Source organism: Lycorma delicatula, chromosome 8, assembly GCF_047948215.1.
Source record: "Lycorma delicatula isolate Av1 chromosome 8, ASM4794821v1, whole genome shotgun sequence".
In the NCBI taxonomy this organism is placed as follows: domain Eukaryota; kingdom Metazoa; phylum Arthropoda; class Insecta; order Hemiptera; family Fulgoridae; genus Lycorma; species Lycorma delicatula.
In genome coordinates, this window is record NC_134462.1 from 127,916,005 (window position 1) to 127,943,511 (window position 27,507).

At 29.5% G+C, this 27,507-nt stretch overlaps 1 protein-coding gene across 1 annotated transcript in view; it reads left to right on the forward strand.

Annotated features, from left to right (window-relative positions):
- Positions 1-247: 247 nt before the first annotated feature.
- Positions 248-27,507, forward strand: part of sxc (O-linked N-acetylglucosamine (GlcNAc) transferase sxc) — a 222,586-nt gene continuing 195,326 nt past the window's right edge. Inside the window, exons 1-4 of the mRNA XM_075373469.1 lie at positions 248-510; positions 12,830-12,980; positions 15,803-16,046; positions 24,566-24,634. Of these exons, the coding sequence (XP_075229584.1) occupies positions 414-510; positions 12,830-12,980; positions 15,803-16,046; positions 24,566-24,634 (561 nt within the window). The 5' untranslated portion in view covers positions 248-413. The remainder of the gene's footprint in view (positions 511-12,829; positions 12,981-15,802; positions 16,047-24,565; positions 24,635-27,507) is intronic.

Genomic DNA, 27,507 nt, shown 5'->3' on the forward strand with positions numbered 1-27,507 from the left:
AATAAAATTTTTTACTATCTAAGATAGTTAAATCTAATTTCATATAAACAATTTATTTGATTATTGAAAATACTTAGAAATTAAGGCACTGAAACCACGCCCTATTGATGATTTTAAGAAATTTTATAAATTAATATGGAGCAAATATGGCGAATGTCCTTTTGAACTCCTCCTTTTACCGATTATATAATGAGAAATAACTACCGGACTTCGCGACAGCAGCTCTCTCTAAGTAAGACTCGGAAACTAACCTCACAGTAAAGGAAGAAGCGTCCATGTTTGTCGTTTTGTGTTTTTTTTTCGCTTATTTTCGTTAGCAGCAATACAGTAGCAAGATAGTTTAATAAATTTATTTGTTACTACTGGTTAATTAGGACAAAAACTTTAGTTGTGGTTGAAAGTAAACATCCTCGATGCAGGCCCAACAAGTCCAGCAGCAAGGACAGCATCAAATTCCTGGAGCAAATGTCATCCTTAAAATGAACGATATTCAGCAGTTATCCACTGTTGGTAAGTGAATTATTACATTTGTGTTAGAATTTTTATCATTTATTATCTAAAATATTATTTAGACGTGATTATAGTATATATATTTTTCGTAACCATAACAATTGTAACATTTTTGCCGAATATCGATTGCATTTCACCATATACACCATTTAAATTAAAGCCTCTTCATTAGATGTTTTTATTTTTCTGTGTTTATTTTTACAAGGTATATGTATTTATTGATAGAAATTAATGTATGTATTGCTGTATAAAGATATTTTATTAAGCTTTCGTTATTAATATTAATACGTATCGATAGCGTGGAAAAGTACTGTAGGTCAGCGTTGGTTTATTGGCCATGCACGTTTTACAGTTTTATAAAATTGTGCGTGGATGTTGTTGCTATATCTCTATTGAAATTTGAAATTTTGGGTCGGTGGTCTCTTAAAGTAGTATTTCATCTTTATATTTGTTTGATGTAGATTTCTGCTTCACTTTAAAAATGTATTGACTATTGTCAGTCGAATAAACTTGAATTTACTATTCTAGAATGCTAAAATTATTATTACAGAATATTTATATCTATTTCATGAATTTTTTACAGTTTATTAGTGCCTGTGTTTAAAAAATAACTTTAGTTTTAAAAACTGCAGTGTAACATTTATTGGGTTTATTATTGGTCTTACTTACTCTTGTGATAAATGTAGGTGTGAGTAAGTGCTAGAACTTTGAAAAAACTAACAAAAATTATAAAAATTTAATTATATAAAAATAACACAGAAATGATTGATCATATAAGTTTGAATGAATGGGTAAGTTGCTTGTTTACTTGTTTTGTTTTGTTGCATCATTAAAAATAAATGTGTGTTTGTGTATTGATTTAAGTCATACTAATGTTTGAATTTTCAGTAAAACATTCAGTGCATTTCTCCCACCCTTATTGTTCCACAACATCTGAAATATTTCAGAGTAGCATCCTGGAAATTTTAGAACCTGAAATGAGGAGGAAAAATGGCAGTGACCAAAGCCAATTTTAGTAGCAGTTTTTGAAGATTTTTCAAATTTAAGCACATGGAAGTGTAGAATTCTTTTGACATTATTGAGAATGGCTGACTATATTTCATTTGAAAAAAAAATAGAATTTTAAAAATAAATGCTAGAATAGGTACACAGGGTGATATAATAAAAGGTGATGAATCCTGTGAAATTGTTGCTAAAAAATCATATACAGGTATAAGATCCTGTTTTAGAATCATATACAGCCTGTACAGAATTTTACAATTTAAAAAAAATATTTAATTACCGTAAATGATAAACCATCTTACTAGGCTACTGAAATATGAGTTTGATGATATTTTAAAAAGGTTATGTGTAACATTAATACTCTTAATGATGCCCCATTCCCACACATGATTACGTTTTCTTGTTGAAAGTTCTGTGATGATCAAAAACCTGATTGCATGTAAAGTTTTCAAAATTGGTAAACTATTCACAGAAAGTCAATTTTCTAGTAATCCCAAAATAGTATGCTGTATCTATAAAAGTGTCACACTAATCTTAAATTTATATTAATGAAATATAAACATATTATAATTTGCCTTTATTAAAGATATATTAATTTTGTTTTCAAGGAATATAATGAAATAGATTTTTTTTTGTATCCTATCGACTAGCTTGAAATTTATAATCCTTTCTTGCTGCAATATTCGTGGAATTTGATCATCTCTCTTTATAGATGAACGTGTAGTAAGTTTAGGTTATTATCATGAACCTTTTTGTGCTGCTTGTTTTCTTCTGAAATGTATTGCTTTTGAATAATTCTTAATTCATTGTTTTTTAATGAAATATTTATTCACTTAACTATGGACTGGTGCCCAATTACAGTTGAAGTTTTATTTTCTTCTGATGGAATGAAAGATGAATTTGAATTCAGTAAAAAAAATATAAAAGATTATGCGTAAAGTAATAGCAGTTAATGTATACAAAGTACCTTCTACCAGTCTAGGCAATTGGTGTCAGTGTTTTTGATAAAAATAAGTAATAGTAGAGGGATTTGTTGAATCAAATTTTATCCAATTTATTGCTTCTGGTAAAATTGGGAGTAGATTTATCAGTTATACAATACATGGAATTTATAAATTAGTTATACAAAAGGTAACCTTTAATAATGAAAAAGTAAATAACTTACAGAAATATTTGATACAACACTGAATACAGTATATCTCCAAGTTTCATTTACAAATGTTCAGTATGGTTAACTTTTGTCACAGGAGCAGATGTCTCGTCTGTAATCAGTTTTCTGCCAAATCCTGTAAAGCATCAAACACGTTTTATGTTTAATTTAATGTTTTCTTGAGAGGAATTTGAAAAAATTGTTTCTTCCATTATTATCTAATATAAAATAAATACATAATATGCCATTGTATTATATTAGTATAATTAAACGACTATAACTTTTATAGATCAATGAATTTTGAGTACTGGTCTTTCAGAATTACTAATTTTTTAATCAACAATTTTCTAAGTATTTATTAATATCTTTGATACATTACGCATTATTTTCAATTTAGATAATTTGGTGTTAGCTTCTATTTTATTTTGAGCATTAAAATTGAAATAAGTCTTTAACCATTACTGTATAACAAATGTATTTTCTTTTCTTATATTGTATAACTAGTAAACATATTTATAAAAAATTGTTTTGCACGATTGTATTGTTTTTGACTGTAGTGTAGAATCCATATGGTAACTTAATTAGTGAAAAAATTACATTAAAAAAATTATATAGCCTACAAAAGTAAACATAACATTGCAGAAAATATGAGTTATAGAATTTAAATTGAGATGATTTTTGCTTTATATTTAGCTACTCTGATGATATTTTAGCTAAAAATATATAACAGTTTGATTGATTAAATGTAAAAGGTATGTTTTTTTACAATTTAAAAAAAATTTTTTATGAAAGTTAAATGGACGTTGAATATAAATAATTACTTCCTACAATTTCTTGTTATCAGTCAATTTTAATATTTTATTGTTTAAACTTATTAAAGTTTTTAATAAACTTTTTTCTTTTGCTTCAATTAGTTTTTGAAGGAAAATTTTTGAGTTATCTTAAGTAGAGTTCAAAAACCACTCAAATATTTTTATTAAAAAATCTTTTGATTAAATAATTGTTGGAAAATTTTTAAAAACTTTGTGTGTGTGTATATATATATAAATATTTAAAATACTAACACACATAAGACAAATACCCCCATACATATGTTTATAGAGGACTGTCCATATGATATGCTTGAGTGTATTATGTTTTTCTTTTTTTAACCTTGTTGTGTTTTGGTGATTTTTTTTATTTATAATTATTAATGTTGGGGAAAAATTAAGCACTTATTGTTTGTTTTTTATTAGAAAAGCTATGATTGAATCTTACTATTTTCAAGGTAAATGTACTTTATAAGTAATTATTTTTCAATCACTGGCCTTCTTTATATTACAATTTCTATTAGTTGTTTTGTTCACCTGTACATGTATTTGTAATAGAAATAATTTTTAATTATTAAACTAGATTTTTATCTTAAAAGATTTGTTATGTAAATCATGTTTGTAGTTTGTGTGTGGATATTCAGACAAGAGATATACTTAGTTAAATATAAATAGGATAAAATAATAGTTTTGAGTGTAGTAACTTGTTGCTAATATGGAGCTAAACATTTTCCAAACGATATGTTCTACATATTTTAATTGAAATAAATTAAAATTTACTTAAACTTAAAAAAGAATTACTACAGTTCACCTTATATTTTCATTCTTATTAAATTTGAATCATTTGTTTTTTTAGGTTTTCTTTGCAGCAATTTTTCCAGAAATAGCCGTACTTTTATTTTCAAATAATGATATTCGGTAAACAGATCATCAAAAATGGTTCCTTTCCGCTGATATCTGTTGTGAATGATTTATTTTTATGTCTGTTTTCAGATTTCTATAAAAAAGTAACCAATAATCTTATAAACCTAATTCCTTAGGTCAATATACTGCAGTTGACACTGAAAATTTTCTAACTGGCATTGAATCTAATCCTTAAGTTTGACATTTTTTATTACCCATCTCAAGAAATGTATATATATATATATGTTAATGAGTGACTAAATGACAAAAGAAATGCATGAAAGTATTATAGTTGTTATAGGTAGGTCATATTCATACATAGTTTGCTGTTATAGTCATTTCATAAATGATAAATTATTAATGATAAATTATTGCTGCCAAAGCTGTCTTTGTTACTACATTAGGAAATCATGAAAGATTTTTTTTATGGTTGTTATTAGTGTCTGAGTTCTCTCTCTTTTTTTATTTTTTCTTTCATTCTTTGTTGTCATCAATTCATAGATTGGTTCGAAGTAAGCTTTAAAAGTCTTCTGTTGTGGGCCTTCCTCTTGAGTTGTTTGTAGCTTTGGCAGTCATGCCATTCATGCATGAGGTATACTCATTTTAATATTATTTTGGAATAAGGCAAATGTGAATTAAAATTTGTTAATAAAACAAAGGTGATTTTATTTATTGAAACTAAAGTTTCTTCATCATAATTTTTCCATGTTGCAAAACATTTAAAAACTCTCTGCGATCTGGAAGCTTACAAATCCTGCTTAGGAAAAAGTTATTTAGTTGTAGGGCAACCATTACAGAATTTTTGATATTAATTTTGTAGGCGATCTACCACTATAGTTAGTTCTTTGATGGCGCCCCTGAAATGCTATATTGAAGTAAATATAATCTAATCAAACTTAACTTATTCTTGCTAGTCAAGGCCTACTACCTTAATACTAAATTTCCTTGTTATATCCTTATTACAGCCGAATCCTTTCAGTCTAATTCACCTTTAGTGAACCAAAGAGTGATAGTTTGAAGTATATGTCTGATAACAATATAATGGATGTGAGGTCCGTTTTTAGTTCATTTTATTAATCATGGCCACGTTAATAGTAGTCATACACAAATGGGTATTGTCCTGCAAAATGATGTAGGTGTTTAAGCACTTGCATTGGACATCTTGTCTGTTACATCAAAAAAGCATATTTTTGCTTGTCTGCTATGACAGTATTAATTAGGAGTATTGTCTTGTACTTGCCCATCAACAACTGTGGAAACAATCAGGTGATTTCTTTTGATTACCACGGTAGTTTTTGAGAATACTTTACATATTATTTTCATTATTTTAGGCAAATCTTACACAGTTAATTTTCAAATCTTGATGAGTTCACAATCCATGCTTCAAATTTTTGTAGAAGTCCTTGACCTGCCCCCATACAATCCATTCTGCACCATTTTTAAACAAGTGATTTCCTACAGTTCACAAAATTTCTTTGATTAGGAATTTGATTTTAATACGCTGTTACATGCTAAAGTTCTCTTTTTCATAAAGATCATGTAATAGCTGTACAGCAGTTGTTCTCTTCTGAACAACTGACGTGTTTGGTATTGAGTTTTTTGTAACTACTGTAAAATAGGAATATAGAGCTAGCTGTATGTTTACAAGACCACAAACCATGATGTGTTTGCTAGAAAAAGTTACATTTTAATTTTTTAAAGATACTTAAGTTAAAGATAGCCCACAGGCAAAATTTTGGCACAACCAAGGCTGGTGAAAACAAGCTTTCAGTAAAATGGCCACCTCTGACTGAGAATAGCTGTTTTTTCCATATGAAGAAGAATGGTTTTCTCATATGGTCTAACCGGCACTCCTATTTTTCTACCTTGTTTTCTATCAATTGAATCCTGAAGCTCTCTCTACAAAGGCTGTTTATTTTGTAGTTGTATTAAGAGTCTGTAAATAATTTTGGATATTAAGTAATATCTCTTGAAAAATATTATCCTCAATGGCTTAAGGAAAAACAAAGTTGTTTATCAGGATTATCTTCAAGGTCATGAAAAATGACTGGTAAAAGTTGCTTTCATATTTGGGTTTACAATTTTTTGCACATTAAATTTGGTACATCGGTAATAAAGAATACTTTTCTTAATAAATTTGGTTTACTGGAAGGCATGAAGGACTTCTTTCTTTTTCCATATTAAAGACCACTGCATCTTAATTTCTTTTAGGTAATCAATTAACTATTTCCAATAGCAAAGTTTTCCACTTTGAAACTGACGTTTGAAAATAAAGAGATTAATGCCAAGATGGGTAATAGTAGAACATGTTGTTGATAATTAAATTTATACTTGAATTTTTATTAAAGAATCAAGCATTATGTAATATTGTTGTGTTTGCTTTTAGACTTTATTAGTTTAGTTGTTGATTAATTTTCCATTATTGATGATTTATCGTTTAGCAGAATTATTTCTAAAGAATTTTCTCTACAGCGTTAAAGATTTTTATTTGTATGTGTGCGCGCGCACTCGCGTTATATTTCATAACTGTATTTTATTCTAAACATGTATTATTAATATTATTTTTGTTGGTATGTTTGATTTGCTGTATTTTTCTATGAGTAATTTTTTTTAGTTAATTGCTTCAGGTGGTGTAGTCAATTTATTATTGGTGACTAATTGGATTGATTCGAATGTTGTTGCGCTACATCCATTGTTAGCATTCTTTAAATTTGAAACAATATTTTATGCATTTTTGTTTCATAAGTCATACACAGTATGTCTGAAAAGTTTCAAAACTAAATTAAATAAAAGTACACATTTAAAGATAAATCAATTTACCCACTTCAGCCCTCTACATAGAACCATTCTTTGATTGTAAACTCATTGCAGTGCCAGTAGAGTCCTTCAAACCCTCTGGAGAAATCAGTTTTTGGGATCGCCTTCAACTACTCGGTGCAAGCCCTTTGGATGACCGGAATGTTGTCGAAAAAGCGGCCTTTTATCAGCTTGAGTTTCAGGAACAGATAATTAGTCTGCTGAAGCCAAGTCGGATGGGATAAGATGGTGATTTGACTAGCAGCGTAATAACGTGTTAAAACTGTTGCCATGTGTGCTTGGGCATTGTCGTGCAAGAGTCCAACTGCCCGGATCCTGTTACTTGGGCCGGATTCGACGAATGCGATGCATCAGGTGTTTCATTACTTCCAAATAGAATTTAGAATTAACGCGGTATGAGCAGTTGGGACAAATTCATGATGAATCAGGCCCTTTGAGTCAAAGAATGCCAATCAACATCGTTTTCACTCTTGATTTTTACTGCCTGACTTTCACTAGTCTTTTTGCCCAGAACTCAATTAACAAGCGGATTGATGCTTTGTTTGTGGATCATACATAAAGTACAAGATTTCATCTACAGTTACAATTTGCAAAAAATTCGGGTCACTATCAGCAGTTTCAACGAAGTCTTAGGCGCAAGTGAGACACACTTGTTCTTGTTCTTTGGTCAAGAAGTGTGGAACGAAACAAGAGCACACTTTTCAGCAGTTCATTTTTCAATTGTACGTTCCGCGTCTTTATGGATGTTTAGCTATTCTGCTATGCCCTGAAAGGTAAAATTAGGTTGTTCGAGCAGGAGTATGCGTACTTTCCCAACGTTTTCATCGTGAACAGCTGTTGACTGCCTCCTCCTTTGTTCATCGTCATCAAACAACTTTCTACCATCTTTAAACTGCTTCCACTACGTGTATGTTATAGTACAAGATGTGACTTCATCACTGAATGCTTGTTGTGTCATAAAATAAGTTTCAACAAGCGATTTTTGAAATCAAACAAAATTTTATCATGCTTCTCTGTACCATGTCGCTAGCTCGCACAAGCCACATGAATACGTCATATGCGGCTGAATATAACTTGAGACTGGATTGACAAAACGTGATGAAATTTTGTACACACTCGTCAGACCTTGTACTACATAGTTCAGTAGTTGTCAAAGAGATTGCGCTACTTGTATCGATGACAGAAATTTAGTTCTGGAACTTTCAGATCTATTGTGTATGATTCTTGGCAAGGCTGTGAATTACATAATTTAACGACCAGATCTTCTCGAATACTTGAATTGTCATGAGTAGTAATAAATTTGTAGAAATAAATGAATTTAAAGCCATGTTCAGTGTAAGTAACATAATAAATTTTCAATTTGATTTGGTAATTGAATCTTGTTGAATTGTGTGACCTTAACAGTAATACCTTTAGAGAAGAACATTAACAATAAAGATAATATAATATAAAGCACACACCATGTTCAACTATAAAAGGGAGTAGAAATAGAATAATACCACCTAATGCATTACACTGGTGAAGATTTGGAGTTTGGTAAGAAAAAATATTCGCATATGAATCTGTAAATGAAGCCTTCAGTTAATAATAAACATTGAAAACATATATAATAATAAAAGAAAAAACCTTTGATAAAAGTACAGTTAATAAATGTGTTGAAAATTAAACTATTTACATTACCTCATAAAGAGATTTATGTCTTTTATTATGCAGTTTTATTTACTGACCAATTTGGCTGAAATCTATCTTGTGATCAAAACAAGAATAAAAATGATTAAATCAGCCTTTTTAGCTGCATACAAACAAAATTGTGATCTATCAACATAAAACTGCACTTTTCAAACATTTATATTATCTGAAATTATTTGTTTTTGTTGTGATGTCTGTACTGACTAAGGTTGTAGCTAACCAAGCATATTTTTAAACAAGTGTTCCATATTGAGAAAAGATAAAATAAAATTAATAAGCTATAAATTTGTTACTTGCATGATTATTTTCATAAAGCATAGTCTACTCAATTAAGTAAAAATTTGTGTGGTATGTTTGAGGATTTGTGAATCTTTAAGAAAGAGTGTAAGATGTTCTACTGTTACCTATCTAGGCATTGATATTTTATCTTGAAAAATTTGTTTCAAAGTGGAAAACTTTGCTGTTGGAAACATTTAATTAATTTCCTAAAAGAAATAAAGAAGCAATCTGTCATGAATATGGGAAAAGAAAAGTGTATGTCCTTTATGCCTCCCGGTAAACGGAATTTATTAAAAAAGTATTCTTTATTACTGATATACAAATTTACTGTGCAAAAAATTGTAAACCCAAATATGAAATCAATTTCTACCAGTTATGTTTTTCATGAACTTGAAGATAATCCAGATTAATGACTGTTCCTTAAGCCACTGAGGTTATTATAGCTGCTCCTGAGTATATCTATATTAGGAGTAAATTGTACATTTTACCTTAAATGCTCTAGTACATCAGCACAACTGTCATCTTCACAATTCTGTTACATAAGCCAACACTTAAGTCAAAACTGATATAATTGGAGCTGTTATTACCAGTAGGTAGCATACATTTATGTGGATTATATTATTATGTTATCCTCATACAGTTGTGCTATTTTCCATCAAGATATTTGGTTCATTATGCAAACACTTCAAAACTACTAAATGATGAATTGTACAAGGGGTGGCTCATAACTTAAAGTTGAGGAGAGATAGTCAGTTGAAACAAATACGGCATAAAAGTACGATTTATTTGCTAAAAAAATGAACATTTATTTTTCCATATAGTCACTGTTTAGAGCTACTCATTTCTGCCAATGGTAAACTAGTTCTCTCATTTTTTCAATGAAGAACTCTGATAATCTTTCCTTGATAAACGATTTCATTACATCCATCAGTTTATTGTCTGGTGAAATGAATACCGTTAATTTCTCTCTTTAATTGTGGAAAGAAGTGAAAATCACAGGTCACCAAATAGTGAATATGGGGAGTATGAAATAGTTGAATATTTGTAATTCAAATTTCAAATTCACAAGAGCCTCCTCGGTGGTTGCATGCGATGTGTATGGTGAAGTATTATCGTGTTGTGTGTAATTATCAGTTGCATGTATTGTCAAATATGTCATTCAAGTTTCCTAAGGTGATTTAACATATCACACAGAATGAAGTCTCTTCAGCTTTCCATGTTTTCGGACATGTATGTGATCAGAATCTCGCAAAACTGACAAGGAAAGTTATTTCCAGAGGGTTGTATTTTGAATTTTTTTGGTTGTAGCATTACAATAGTGCCTGTATTTCATGCTTTGCCATTTTTCTTCAGGTTGTAATGATGCACCCAAGTTTCTTCTCGCATCACAATATTGAAAAAGAAGTAATGAACTTATTCACAGTAATGTTTCAGAAGCTGTTCACAACATTCCTTTCACTATTGTTTGTTCATTTTTGCTTTTTTACATGGGACCCATCATGAACAGATTTACAGCAGCCCAGGTATGAGATAATGTGTCCTCATACTTTTGATATACTTCTCTGAGTGGTGATGCATTGTGTAAGGCAACAGTCATTTTGAATTGATTTATTCTTGGTGTTCTTATCAGCCACAGAAATTAATTGACCACTGTGAGGTTTACCCTTTGTATTTGTTTACTGTACCAGCTTCTAATGCACACACTTTTTTATTGCCCACTTATTCACAGTACTTCTATCAGTGGTTTCATCACTGCAAATGGCTTTTAGACAACAATGAATGTCAGTAATTTCTGACAATGTGCGTTTCAGTTGAAATTTCTTAAGGAGTCACCAAGTGACAATTCAGTTCGTGCACGGTATAAACAATTCAAACTGGTTGCTTGTGCAAGTAAAAATCAACTGGTCGTCCATCGTCAGAAGTCAATGTCAAACGTGTGCGTGCAAGTTTCATTCGCAGCCCGTCAAAATCGACTGCGACTGCAGACAGAGAATTAGGAATTCTGAAAACAACAGTGTGGAGAGTTCTCCGTAAACATTTATTATGTAAACCGTACCGTCTTCAATTAATCCAGCGTCTTTCCGATGGAGATAAAACAAGTAGGCTCGATTTTTACAGTGAAAACATTTTACATGAAAACATGTTGTTAGATGAAGGTTTTCTAATCAAGATAATTTTCTGTGATGAAGCTACTTTCCATATTAGCGGCAAAGTAAACCGCCATAACATGCGAGTTTGGGGAACTGAAAACCCACCACACGCTTATGTGGAACACATTCGGGATTCTCTGAAAGTTTTTTGTGCGATCTCTTGTGAGGCATGTATGGGCCGTTCTTTTTTATGGAAACGACAGTAACTGGTATGATATACCTGGATATGTTACAATTATGGCTTATGCCTCAGCTACTCAACGACTTCATTTTCCAGCAAGATGGTTGTCCTGCCCGTTTTCATAACGAGGTTCAATAGTACCTTAACACAACATTACCTCAGCGCTGGATAGGACGTGCATCTGAAGAAGACCAACATTATGCTGTGGCCACCAAGATCACCAGACCTCACGCCATGTGATTTCTTTCTCTGGGGTTACGTGAAAGATAATAAGGTGTTTATCCCACCAATACCGCACGATATCGTTGAGCTACAGGATCGCATAATCAATGCAATCAACTCTATCGAAAATGACATGTTAGAACGAGTTTGGCAAGAGCTAGACTTTCGTGTTGATGTGTGCCGTGTCACCAGAGGAGCACATATTGAACATTTATAGATTTTAACAAAAACTGTTTGAGTCCCTGCATCACCTCGTACAACTTTCATTTAAGTAAGTGAAATACCTTTTATGTACTGAAGTTTTGTAACTCCCAAGAACATTATGAAACGCCCTGTATATGTATCCTATAAAGTAAATAATGATGAGTACTTAAAGATTATTGAAGAAGAAATTCTTCTTTGTTAGTAGTTCCAAGGACTACTAACCACCATGCATACATATCTTTTGTAATGCATTACTATCCTATCAATTTTTAACTACTGTTCAACTTCATTTTGTCATATTTTTCTTTTATATATATAATTATGGTAAAATTTCAACTTTTAGACCAATTTTGATGATTGCAGTTGTTTATATGATAACTTTCCTTAACTGTTGAGAACTGGATTTTCTCTAGAAGGTTGCCATATTTTTAGTATAAGAAAATATAGATATATTTTTTTTAGTACTTTTTTGTTTCCTGGCTGTAAAATTTTAATTGGCCATTGAGATTTTTTAATAATTAATAGTTTTGTAGGTATTACATCAAATTATGTTATATTAAATAAAATGTTTGTATTGTAAACAAAATGATAGCAATTTGTTTCAAATTTGTTGATAAACAGCCGAGTTGTAGTTGAAATTAATAAAGTGGATCACACAAATTAAAGTCTGGACAGTTTTGTGCTGTTTTCACTTCATTAATTAAATTTAATAGTAAATGCAAAAATGCTCTGCAGCCACAGATCAAGAAACCCCTAGAACAGATTATGAAGAAACCGTTAATATTGTTTTTAGGCAATAGGGTTAATATGCTTGTTTTGGTTTGCCACAAAGATAAAATTCTTAACTGTTGTGTATCCCTGATAGTAGTATATTTATTACAGTAGTAATTTATTTATTAATTTTTCTTTTAAGGATTATTGGAATTAGCTCATCGAGAATATCAAGCTGGTGATTATGAGAGTGCTGAACGCCATTGCATGCAATTATGGCGTCAGGAGACAAACAACACTGGTGTGCTTCTACTTTTGTCTTCAATCCATTTCCAGTGCCGTCGCTTGGACAAGTATGAACATTTCATATACATTAATAAATACTTATACATATTGTATCATAGCATCAGAATGCAGACAAATTATTTATAATTATTATTATACATACTGCTGCTTATTTTAGAGGATTTCTCTTTTTTCACATTTGTATTCACAGTATATGTTGCTACATCATGTAGATGAATATATTTATAAAAAGTGTATATTAAAATATAGAAGAAATTGTTCTTTGTTTCATCACAAAATAAAATCAGTCAAAAATTGTGAAGAAAAAATCCACCATTTTAAGCATTAAGTAGTAGTAGTAGTAGTAGTAGTAGTAGTAGTATATTGATTAATAATATATATATACTATTCTACTTTAGTGTCACTTAAGATAGAGTTATCCCCTCAAGATCATGGTGAGTTACGTTTGTTAGTTCTAAACTGAAAATCTGATCCATGATCACACATAATCATTCATTTAACACAACTGATATTAAAATTGAATATTTTCATTAATTAATTCATTTTTTCACTGTTAATTCTTTTATTTTCATTCTTCATAATCTTATTTGTTTGTTATTTATATGAAATTGTGATTCAGATTATTATGACAGCTGAATTGTTTAAAACAAAGATGTGGTGTAAAGAACATATGTGATTTTCAATTATATAACTAGATGCTACAGTGCTTACGTTTGGTTATAATAATAAGCTACATTTAATGCATGCAAATTAATAAGAATTTGAACATGTGTTCAAACGTTATGATTGCCACAAGTTGTATTAGTTTAGTTTATTCAAAGGTTTGTTATGAATGCCAAGATTTATTCATTTTTATATAAAGTTAATTGTAATTGGCCGATTTACTTCAAATATTTTTTATTAGAATCATAGTAAATACTTTCTCTGGACTATGCAGTGGAACTATGTTTGTTAGAATTCTGTGTATTCTTTGCAATTAGTGTGAACTATAGTAACAGCATATTTTTTTCCTTTGAGAATTCTATTGTAAAGACATGAGATGATCAGTATTTTTTCATAATAATATGCACTTTATATTTTATCAAACATTTTTGTGCACAAATTAAAATTAAAATTTATATAATTTGCCTATTTTTGTTAATTTAATATTTTAGGCATCAGTGATAGTAATTTTATTAGATGTAGACAGTCTCATAGAGTTTATAGTGGATTACTGTGGAAATCAGTTGTGGAAAATTTCATTACTGTATTACGATAATTTCAGAGACTGGCATATACAGTTATTCTTGTTATTCATAGATTTACTATTTGAGCTCACTCGATCAATAGTAATTTGCAACTGAAATTTTGTTTTGTCTATTTTTTCAAGTTTAGGTCCTTAATGCTAACAGTTAAGTAATCGATGACTATATAATTAATCGTAGTTAAAACATTTTTTATAGTTTTTAAACATTTTAGTCGGTACAGAACTTAGCAATATTTATTTTTTGTTTCTATATGGATATGCATTCAACTTAACTGATAGCTTAAGAACTTAATCTATCATTCAAAACAAGTGTAACCTCTTATAATGGCTTTAATATTTATGACGGCTTTAATAGGCATGATCAGTTTTTTCAGTTTTGATCCTGTTTTAATACAGCTACTATTTTCTACATTCTTCATTCTATTTCAGATGTCAAAATCCAGATAAAAAATAAAAAATTGAATTGTTGAAAACCTTGTATTAATTATTAAAGCATTTTATTTTTAATGATTCTGCTGTTTAGCACATCTAGAAAAAAAGTTTAAGGATAAGTGAATTTGAATTTATTAAATCAATTTACATTTGTTGCATTCTAAACATAAGAAAATAATAATTTATAGGCTGAAGATCAAATAAAGAAAAGATATCTTTGTTGTTAGGTCAAAGGATTTTATTTAAGAGAAGCCAAAGGGCCGGTTATCTTTGAAAGCATGGATGAAGTTAGGACAAAGTTAGGACCTCTAGATTTAAAGCTCTGATAGTTCTCTATCTTGTTTGGTTGGTTGCCCAATTGTTATGGTGTTACAAGTAGAATAAATGGGGTTTTCTATAAACATATAGATGTATTTAAAAAACCTATGATTTTTCATTAGTCTTTGAAATCAAAAGCACTTTCTTTTCAAAAGTTTTGTGGAAAGTCAACGCCAAAGTTTGGGTAGCAAATCCGTCTATTGTCACCTGTAAATTTGTGTGTTCAGGAAACATTCTCATACCAATTTCGGTCATATTTGTGCAAATTACAACTGCAAATTACACTTTTGGAACGATATGTTGACTGACGTGCATTTTCTTCAGATCAGTGTGGAAAATTTTGTTTCAACTTTCCACTGATATTCCAAATTCTGACACTATTCTCAAAGGATTTCAGTTTAATCCTTTGAACATATTGAATATTTCATAATTTGTTGCACGTAGACAATTAATATAATCGACACTAAAGTGCCCCTCATGGAAGTCTTTCATGTAGATCTTTTTTTTCATTTCACTGTTAAACTACTTTAATGCCTTAAAGTTTTTTTTTTTTAGGTAACTGCAAACTAAAGAATCTTTTAAATGGACATTTTGTACTGTGATTCTTTAATTGTAGCTGTTCTGTTGTCAGAAGGGAAACAAAAATATGAAATTATTGTGATATTATTAATATTGATCATTGAAAAATAATCATTCTCCTTCATTACAATTATTCCAAATATTAGCTGATGATACTGAAAATTTTGAAACTGTGTTTTGTGTTATATTGTTCAGTGGACAATTATGAATTGAACTGCAACAAAATTAAACAGAATTGTTATTACACATTGAGAGCTACATTATTTTTTCTAATTCCTTAATTCATTTTTTTAGGTCTGCACATTTTAGTACACTTGCCATAAAACAAAATCCGCTTTTGGCTGAGGCATACAGCAATCTTGGTAATGTCTACAAGGAGAGGGGTCAGCTGCAAGAAGCGCTTGAGAATTATCGTCATGCTGTTCGTTTGAAACCAGACTTCATTGATGGATATATAAATTTAGCTGCTGCTTTAGTGGCTGCTGGTGATATGGAACAAGCAGTTCAAGCATATGTAACTGCACTGCAGTATAATCCTGTAAGTTTATTAGAAGATTTTGTTAATTTTAATTCTTAAAAAATTGGTATTTATTCAATAATGCTTGCTTAAATGAGGTATGAAGTGGATAAAGAGCTTAGATAATTATTTCAGGCTTGTGAAATCAGCTGATATTGCAGTCTATTTATTCTGAATAAGTTGAAATTCGAAAAAGTGCTGAAAAAATACCATTATGTTATTGAAATATTTGAGGTTTTATTTGAATACAAGGTTCAGATTTTAGACTACCGTGCCTTGATAATGTAGTCAATATAATAATGTACTCTCCTGAAAAAAAAATGGGGTTATAATAAACCCACTGATGTTTACTTGAATAATTATTATATTTTATTGTTTAAAAAGGGAAAAATTGTAAAAAAAATTATTATAACCTCTTACGAAGATACCAAAAGAATATCAGGAATTTTTCTAAAAATTAAAATGAAAAAAGTCTGTAGAAAAATAGATTCAGAAACGCTTCATTTTCAAGTTGCAGACCTGATCTCTCTTCGAGGGTAAAATGAACCCGTTCTAAAATTCTTGAAACTTAAATTAAGGGGTAATTTTATCGGTTTCATTTGGTCTTTGATCTGAAACATTGAATAAATTGCACTTCATACTTAATTTCTAGTAATTATTGATAAAATTGTTGTAACAAAAAACATTCATTCAGCAAAAGAGTTTTTTTTAGGTTTGACGTATAATAACTTAGTTAAGATTGCCAGTAAACAAATACATTTTTGTAACAAAACTTGTATAGAATTTGATTTTGAGAAAATCCAAGTCAACTGAACATGAAGATTTTAAGAAAGTCCAAGTCAGCTGAACATGAAGATTTTAAGAAAGTCCAAGTCAACTGAACATGAAGATTTTAAGAAATTTGATTTTTATTAAAAACTAAACAGGCCAAAACATGACACAAAAATTTTGTATTTTAATTTCAAACCAAAATAAGAATTATTTCAATATTGGAAAATGTTTAGAAATAAAATCAGTTGTTAAAAATAAATTAAAAAAAAGTTTAAGATGATAGAATAACAATAGTAGTATTATTTCATTTTATGTTTTATTAAAAATATTAAGAAAGGTAAATTCTTAATTTAGAAATAGTTTTGAAAAAATAAATCGATGTTTTTTGTTAACAACTTGTTTGCAGAGCTTTTTGGATCAATAACTGAATTTCATTTTAATGGTATTGTATGCTTTCAAAATTGAAAAAAATTACTATGCTTGAGTATCACTCTATAAACATGCCTTTTCAGATTTTAGATAAAGATCTAAATCTAAATCTTTTCTAATTTAAATAAGATCTAAATCTTTTCAGATTTTCAGATAAAGAATCAAGAAAGATTCTTTAATAGATAGATGGGTGCCAAATCAAAAAAAAACTTTACCTTAGTAGTTCAGTGTTTATATGCAACGTGTTCTTTTTCATCATGTTTGTATTCTGATTGAACACCAAGATCAACATTGTATCAATTTAGCGACAGTTCAGTTGGTATAAGGTAGCCCAGGGGTAAGTACTAGATGAATTTCAAATTGCACCGGTTCATCATGCATCTTCAATATATAAAATTTGGTAAAGAAAATCTCTTAACTGTATAACTTGCAGATGATTCAAAATTGCCTACCTGGACAGTTGTCGCTGTGTCTAAATTTCTAACACTGGTTTCAAGACAACCGTCACAAACTCTAGTTCTATGAGGGAAATTCAATAATTAAACAGACTAATTGATGTAGAAAAAAAACAGTATTTTTACAGAATGACACTTTTACTACTTCTCAACGTAATCCCCACCAATATTATATATAATATGTATATTAATAATATATATATATATATATATATATATATATATATATATATATATATATATATATATATATATATATAATAATATATTAATTTTATATATATATATATATATATATATATATATATAAATGGAAATTTGAGGGAGCCAAATTTGGACTGTAGGGAGGATGTGGTAGTATCTCCTAACCCATTTTCCTATGGTTTCTTGGGTCAGCTGGGCGGTGTGAGGGTGGGCATTGTCTTGTAGCAATATCATCAATCCTTTTCTTTGAGATCCGCGATGTTTTTCTCATTGCTGGCTTTAATTTTTTCATCAGCATTTCTGAATAGTAGACACTGTTTATTGTACGCTGATTTTCCAAATAATCACAAAAAACGACACTTTAGGCATCCCTAAAGACTGTTAAGATGACTTTTCCCACTGATGCTTGCGTTCTGAATTTCTTTTGGACAGGTGAGCTGGTGTGCTTCCATTCCATGCTTTGTCTTTTGTACTCTGGTTCGAAATGGTGAACACAAGTTTTATCACACATTAAAATCTTGTTTAAAAAAAAGGGTTCACCTTCCCTTTCATAGTGTTCTTTCAAGTCTGTACATACTTTGAATCTTTGTTTCCTTGTGTTGTTGCGTTAACTCTTTCAGGACCCACCTTGCCCTTGTTTTGCTATACTTGAGCTTGTTACTGATTATGAACTGATTGTTACTAGCATTATGAACTGTACCAACAATTAACTCCAACTGTTTTTTCTATATGTTTCAACCGTAATATGTCGGTCGGTCTTCATGAATAATGCTAATGCGGGTTTCAAGCGAGGAAGTTGATACTTCATCTGGCCGGCCAGGATGTTACTCTTCCGTCATTGAGGTTCAGCCGTTTTTGAACTGTTCTAGCCACTTATAAAAATTTCCGCGGTTCATACAACTTACACTATACTGTAAAATCATTTGAGAAATGATTTTAGCTGGTTTTTCACAGAAAGCAAAAAACAGATCACTGAAATTTCAATTAATGTGGAAACTTTAAGCGGACACTCTTTTGTCGTTAAATGCAATATTGAGGGGATAAAACAAAACAATTTTTATCAGTCAGGTGTTCTCAGCTCATCCCAGTCATGCCAATGTAAAGTCATGGAAGTACATAACTCCTCCTATAAACTGTTTCATTTCTACATCAATTTGTCTCTTTAGTTATTGAATGACCCCTCCCCCCTACTTTATTATTGAGACAGTTTTGCCCAAGAGATGAAGTTAATTTGTGAAATATAACAGTGGAGTTTCAAACATCCACATGCCATAGTAGAAAATAGTTTTTAACACAGTTTTTTCTAATGTTTGCTGCGGTTTATTGATGACCTTTTTAGACCATTTACTTTTGAAGGTCATTACAGGATCTTAAGTACAGATGTGTACTTAAATTTCTTATAAAATAGTTTGCCACCTGTTTTAGAAGACCCTCCACTGTTAATGAGACAAGAAATGATTTTTCAACACAATGGGGCAGCTTTGTATTTTTGTCAATAAATTAGGAATTATTTGAATATAAAATTTACAAACTGTTGGATTGGACAAGGCAGAACAATTATTGACCTCTTAGATCACCTGACCTAATTGCCATTGGACTTTCACCTGTGGAAAAGTATGAGATTATTTTTATATAAACAAAAAATAACTATAAAAGAAGTATTAGTGTCATTTGGAATTTGTGAAATAATCCTGATGCGTTAAAATAAACCTTTATTCTGGTTAGTACATCATATAGATCGTGTCAATAAATATTGACATTTAAGTATTACTTAAATACAAACATATGAAATAATGTTAAGGTAAATACTTAAATTTAAAAAATCTACAAAATAACGACAATTCAGATGCTGCCATTAAGAAGAGGCACCCAAGAAATTTTATTTTAACAGTATATTGAACAGATATTGAAGGAAGAGATTTTAATTCATTTTTATTATTTATTTTTAACAATTAATTTTATTTATGGATTTTCCAATTTATAATGATTCTTGTTTTGGTTTGAAATTTAATACAGTATTTTTTTACCATGTTTTGTTTTTAATAAAAATCAAATTCTTAATTTGTTTCAGACACCAATTTTTGTGTTATATGATAATTTTCTCAAATAGAGTTACAGTTCTGGGACCTGTTTTATTCAATAAGCTTATGAAACCATGAAATATTAAGTTTCAAGAATCTTCCGAGCAGTAACTAAAAACAAAGTGTGTTACCAGACCCATGTTTTATGAACTTTTTTCTCATTCTCACTTGTAGCACATACCCTAAAATTCTTTCAGTTTCCTTGTGCGATTATAAAATTAGTTTTTCACAGATTTAAAGATTTTTAATTAAGTGAAATTTCTGGAAGCAGCTTCATTTTACCTAACATGACCATATACCTTGCATGTTGAGTAGGCCCAGTTATTTCTCACTTGTTTTTTTTTGGTGCAACAAAGTGCCCATCATACATTATCCTGGTTGATGGCTTGCCAACTGGAATCAAATATTTGATAACGCCTTTATCTTGTTTACAGGCCTAATATCTTAATAGGACTTTTAAGATATCTTAAATATCTAAAGAATATACCATTTTTACAAAAATGTCTTGACAGTAAAAATATCTAAAACTTTCATAGGAAGAAAGAACTTAACTGATATTTGTGTTTTTGATGGGTGAAAAACGCTTTGGTGTTATCGCCCAGAAAAAAATGTTTTAAAAGAAAGCAAATAGTAAAAAAAAAATACTGCCTTTAAAACTAAAACATTAAAAACTTACAACTAATATCACAGCTGAATTTATTATTTATTTAATTTAATATTTATTTTTTATTATTTATTTAATATTTTACGGCTGTGATTTAGTTGTTTTTTAAAAATAAATTTTTCAGCTGTGAATATTAGTTGTAAGTTTTTAAGGTAGTATTTTTTTTTTTTAATATTTGTTTTCTTTTAAAACATTTTTTTTCGAGCAATGATAACGCCAAAGCGTTTTTCGCCCATCAAAAACAAAAAAAAAATCAGTAAAGTTCTTTCTTTCTTTGAAAGTTTTAAACAATATTTTTACTGTCAGACATTTTTATAAAAATGGGATGTTCTTTCACAATGGCAGCATCAACAAAATTAAAATAATTTCTTGCTTTCATATTAATTAGGTGTGTCTTCTTTTTCTAATTGAATTTATTGATTCAATATTTGAACTACACTTGTTAAAAATCTTTTGGACAAAATATTTTTTTAAACTCACTTGCACTGTTGACCTTAACTTAAAAAAATTAATCCTGGATCATGAAATTTGAGTAATATATATATATATATATTGCTCATCCATTGAACTGAAGTTAACATCATTTCTACTTCACCACACATTTCACACCGTTTTAATCATTTTTCTGTTTTAAATTCTGACAGTTGCACTCAACCTTTGTTGATGGTTCCACAAGAATGCTCAGATCTTAGTTTTTGCTTTAATCCTGCTATTGATATATTATTGAAGTAAAAACTAATATAAATTACTTTGTCTTTAGTCATGTGACTGGTTTGATGCAGCTCTCTAAGATTCCCTATTTAGTGCTAGTCGTTTCATTTCAGCATAGCCCCTACATCCTACATCACTTATTGTAGGATATGTATAGAATATGTAAAACAATTTGTTTTACATATTCCAAACGTTGCCTGCCTGCACAATTTTTTCCTTCTACCAGTCCCTCCAATATTAAAGCAATTAAATTATATTTCTGACTGAAGACTTGTTTCGCCTGTGCTCTTTGGCATTTTATATTGCTCCTGCTTCGTCCATCTTTAGTAATTCTACTTCCCAAATAACAAGATTCTTTTACCTCCATAATTTTTTCTCCTTCTATTTTCACATTCAGTGGTCCAACTTTGTTATTTCTACTATATTTGATTACTTTCGTTTTGTTCTTGTTTATTTTCATGAGGTAGTTCTTGCGTAATTTAACTTTGTAATCATACTTTTACAACATATATTCACCCAAATTTTTTTCTCACCATGTATTTTTAGTTATACTAACCAACACTCAAACTTTTTATAGCCTTAATTGATGGGCTTTTTCAGCATGTATTGTTTTTATGTAGATCTACCTTAAAAAAAAAGCTAAAAGCTTTTTTTAAAAGCTTTAGCAATCCAAAAAAATTTTGTGCACTTAAGTTGGGTCAAATTTTAACAAATGTTCATTTCGGGGATCTTCTGAAGAAGGCATGAAAGTATTATCGTTTATTTGTAAATGGCTTAACATCCATCCAAACCTATTGAACATCATTAATTTAGATGTATGAGGTGTGAAAAAAGATATTTAAAATTTATCAAAAAGAATTTACTTATACTTCCATATTGATATTGTCCCCTTCAAAGTAGCCTTCCCCACCAGAAATGCGATACTTATGCCGGCGTTGTTTCTTCTAATCCTCAAAATATTTGAGGAAAGCATAATTTTGGTACAGCCTTGTTCATTTAGCAATATTATTTTATCATTGCAGATTATTATCCTTTTAATGTTTTCTTAGTAAGTGGGCACAAGAAAAAGTCACAGGGTGCCATAGATACATGAAAAAATAGTTCTCACATGTAGCTTGTAAGTTATCACATATTGTTACAGTCAACAATACTGCAATTACACAGACCTACAAAAAGAAAATTTTTTTGGTATATTGAATTTAAAACTATTTTAACTATGTTTTGGGCGTTGAATCTAAATATGAAATCAGTTTTTCTCTATAAGCTATACTTTTTTTTTAGACACAGCCACCCATTTGTTTGTATTATTCTATACATTAAAATGTGGTTAACATAAAATTTTCCTGTTTATTTTCCCTATCATCAACCTTCATTTTACAACAAACTATAAGCTAACTATATTTTACTTGTTATTAAATCATATTTATAAAATAACAAAGAAAAGAAAAAAAATATTTCTGACTTTGTAAAAAAAGGTGATTTTGATGTTAGGCTAGGTGAAAAGGATAAAACCTGGGCGCCTCATAGTATGTAAAACTTGTACAGAACACTTGCAACAATTGGCAACTGGAAAAAGGAAAAGTCTTAAATTTGGTGTACCTATTATTTGGAGAGAACCCAGAAACCACATTAACGATTGTTATTTCTGCATAGTGCATATTACAGGAATCAATTGAAATAACTGCAGCAAGTGGATATATCCTGTTTTAGCCTCTGCAAGATGCCTGGTTTCTCACTCAGATGAAGTACCTCCAATGTTTCACCAGCTAACAGAACTCTATAAAGATGAATTTCATATTTTTGACACAAATCAAGGCAGCGACAGTGATTATGAGAATTTACTGGAACATGGAACCAAAATCATGTTCTACCGTACGGGGGGAAAAAAATCTGCTACCATTCTTCTCTCAAGAAGACAATCTTGTATTCTGTCAAGAAGTTACAGGCCTCCTGGAAATAATGGATCGTCCTGAATATTTTCCAGATGATTGGTGCCTGTTTATTGACAGCTCTAAGCAAAGTTTGAAATGTGTTCTATACAATGGCAACAAATGTGGATCAATATAGATTGCTCACTCAACAAAAATGAAAGAAGAATATGTCACCATAGCTTTGGTCATGGAGAAAATCGCATATCATGAAAATCAATGGTAATTTGTGCGGGCTTAAAAATGGTCAGCTTTCTCCTCTGACAATATAGTGGCTACACAAAATAATCTTGCTTCTTGTGCTTTTGGGATAGCAGAGACAAAAAAACCACTGAGTAAAAAAAGAGTGGCCTAAGAGAAAACATGGTTGTTGTGTTCTGGAAAGAATGTCGTTAATGAGCCTTTAGTTAGATGAGTGAAAAATCATCTTTCTTTCATTGTGTATCAAGCTGGGGCTAATGAAACAGTTTATAAAGGCTCTTGATAAGAATGGATCATGCTCTGCATACATAGGAAGAAAAATGCCTGAGTTGAGTACAGAAAAATTGAAAAGTGACACCAGAGAAGAAAAAAATGAAAGATTTCACCAGGACATAAAAACTATGGAAGACTGCTACCAAAAAAAGATAGGATGTACATATGATGGCAGATTACTGCTGGAGTTTGAAAAGAGACTGTTCTAAGAAGGTTCATTTAAGACTGTCATGCAAAAGAAGCTTCCAATAGTGTTAAGTGACTTCTCTCATCAATGACTTTTTCTGTTCTTTAAGCCTACGTGTAGATAGTTTAATGTTACCAGGATTTTCTAATTGCAGATGTTTTTTATTATATATAATTTTTAGGATACTTTAAATTTAAAAAAAAAAAATTATAAATTTTAGTGTTTTTTTTCTTGATCCACAGGTTCAACTTAAAATAATGTAATGCAATGTACCATTTTTTATATCTCAGAAATTAGAGCTCCTAGACAAAAACTAATGCCATATTTGAATTCAGCATATCAAATACACATAGAATCAGCTGCAAATACCCTGATGACAAAACCACTGTGTAATTTTTGTTATAAGTATATGATGGATATCCATTTTTTTTTTATTATTAACTTTTAATTGTGCTTCTGAATATAATAGGAAAATATAATAGCAAATAAACAGTTTTGGTTCTTGAATTGTTGAAAACTTTCTTATACTTTGGGATATCATGTCTAATGAAAAGAGAGCAATGTATCCCAGTGTGATATGTGATGTTTATGATATTTAAATTCATGTGTTTATGTATCTAATTTTTTTTTTAACAGGACCTTTACTGTGTTCGTAGTGATTTGGGTAACTTATTGAAAGCCCTTGGCAGACTTGATGAAGCGAAGGTAATCGCTCCAGTTTAATTAATTATGCATGAATTTGTTCACTAAATGAAATTCTAATTAATATGCAGGATTTGAATAAAAAATGTTTTTACTACTTTTCTAGAAAAACGTTTTTACTACTTTTCTAGAAAAACGTTTTTTACAAGAAAGTATTTTGATTGTGGTACTTGCTGATTATTTATTGTTGAGTACATTTTTCTGTTTTTTAATTCATTACTGTTGTTTCTCAAAATATTTGGAAATAATGTATAGTTAAAACTGTATTTCTTGATTTTCTTTATGGTTTTTACTCAGCAGAAATCTACTTTTGTTTCATTTGTGTTTGACAGATGCAATTCCCAAACAAAAATACAAAATCTCATTGTGTTTATTAATTTTCAAGAAAAAATTAGAAATGTTTTTTTAAAGATGTTAATTCATAATAAGATTAGTGATTTAGGAAATAAATTTTTCATGTTACTCTAGTAACGTAACTATTTATATTAAAATGTAATTAATTTATGTTGTATAAAAGGAAACAGTTTATGTTTAATATATTTTTAAGTAATGCCAGATTCTACCATTTCTGATAAAAGTTGAGCTAAACCATAGCTAATCAATAAAAAAAACTTCTTTGATTGTAAATTGATTTAAAAACCATACAATAATGTAGTTTCCAATTTTTAAACTATACCTACATTTTTCCAATCACTTGTTTTTTAATGAAATAATTTATTAAGTTCTTATTTTATTTAATAGAATGCTAGCTGGATTCTTACCAGGATAAAGTTAGAGATAATCAGGTGTGATGAAATAGTAGTATATTTTAATTCTAGTACATTGTAGACAAAATTTTTTTCAATCAACTAATTAAACATCGACCTTATCAGTTGAAGATATGCTGTAATGAGTGAAATCTTAATATTTCTGTAATTATTTAATTTATAAATCTTTTTATAAAGTTACAATCACTACTACCAATACTCATGTAAATGTCTAAAATAATTAATTGCTTCCTCTTAACAGTATTTTTTAAGCAACTTGTATTGTTTTCTACAACTTTAAATTTGTTAAATCTTTGTATGTACAAAATTCAAGATTTTATTGTACTTCTGCAGAATACATGGATATTAGTTATATCCATAATCTATTCATACAGTAGATTAGTACAAGTGTAATCACTTGTACTTGTAAGATGTGTGTTGACAGCAATTTTATTTTAAATGTGATAATGCCAATCAGTATAACTGCAAGGGAGATACAGTCTGGTATAAAAAAAAAGGGTCGTCTCTCTAGGTAGGGTGTATTTACATACAAATCTGGTTTCCAATACCAACTGGCACCAATAACTTTGATGTGTGTCTGTCATCAGTTTAATTTTACCCATTCACAGAGAAAAATGGTTCAGCCATGTAAGTGCTTGTAACATTTACCAGTCAGCAACAACTTAACTAATAGTTAAGTTTTTGAGTTTTTGAGAAATCCATGAATAGCAGTTTCCCATGATAGGGCTGCCATCCCTCAGCCTATGTAAATAAATTATTATACTGTTGGTAAACAATAGATAGATTCCATCATGGAATTACCAAAAGTGGGACAGGATTGTGGCAAACACAGTTCCCTTGGTTCCATTGAAGAAGAGATGAAGAGTGTAAAAAGGGAATTGCAGACAAAAGGGATGATTTATCCACACCATAAGACTATCACAAGATGTCTGATTAAGATAGATTGTCTCATCCTAAGAGACAGTGTGATGAACATTTTTAAAGTATTTACAAAATACTTATTCCATAAATTCACATTGGTTATACTGAAAAAGTGACTTTTTTACCTTGGATAATAATAATTTTATTTGCCTCCAAAACTTAAATTAGTGTAAATTTTTAATCGTATGGCAGTTTGTTTGCACTTTATTTTATTCTGAAAATTCTTCATAAAAAGTATTTCTTTACATTTTTTTAATTTATTAACTGTTTAAGCGGGTAATTTGCAAAGCATTGTGGTCACATTCACATTTTTGGAATTCAATTGTGTTTCATTGTTATTAGATAGTTCACTATTATTTGTAAAGATTACGGTTATGTGTCACCAATAGATAGTTATATTTGTTTTGTGTACAAAATGAATAGCCTTTTCCTTTTAATATAGTTAATTTTTCTATTTAAATGTATAGGGTTGGTCCTGATTTAGTTAACTTAGAGGAAGTCTAATTAGTTTTACTTTGTTTAATGCTATAGCTGTTTTAATAATATATAACATATTTTGGTTTCATCAAATCACTTTTTCTTTTATCATTAAATTTTTTTTTTTTGCTCAATCATTTTTAAAGCAATTAAAGCAAAATTTTATACCCTTTATAAATTATAATTTTTTTTTTTTTTTTTACATGTTCAATTATTTTGGGAATTGCAAATGTTTTAATGCGAATAACATTTATTTTTAATAAAGTTTCTGTGTTATTTCCATCATTTTAGAGAAAGAACATCAATATTGATTATTCTAAGCTTCCGTAATTTTCTTCTTTTTATTCTAATTTTTCGCAGATATCATCTTTATTCTGACTGTTACTGCGGCAAACAAAAATATGCTCCTTTATTAAGTTGACATTACCATTTAGCCTTAATATTCCTTTTTTTTAATCCTTCAATGTATTTGATATATTATTGTTTTTATTTAAAAATTAATATATGAAATACATATTGCTGAATCCTTTCCTTTCTGTTATTATTTTTCTTTTTTTTTACACAAAGAATGCATTCTTCTTTTCATTTTCATTAAAAAGAAGAAAAAAGTATATACAAAGTGAATTGAAGAGAAGGAATCAATCTTTGCAGCTTGCGCTCTAATATATATTTTTTTCCTGCAGAAAGGAAGTTTATTGTACAGAGGTGATA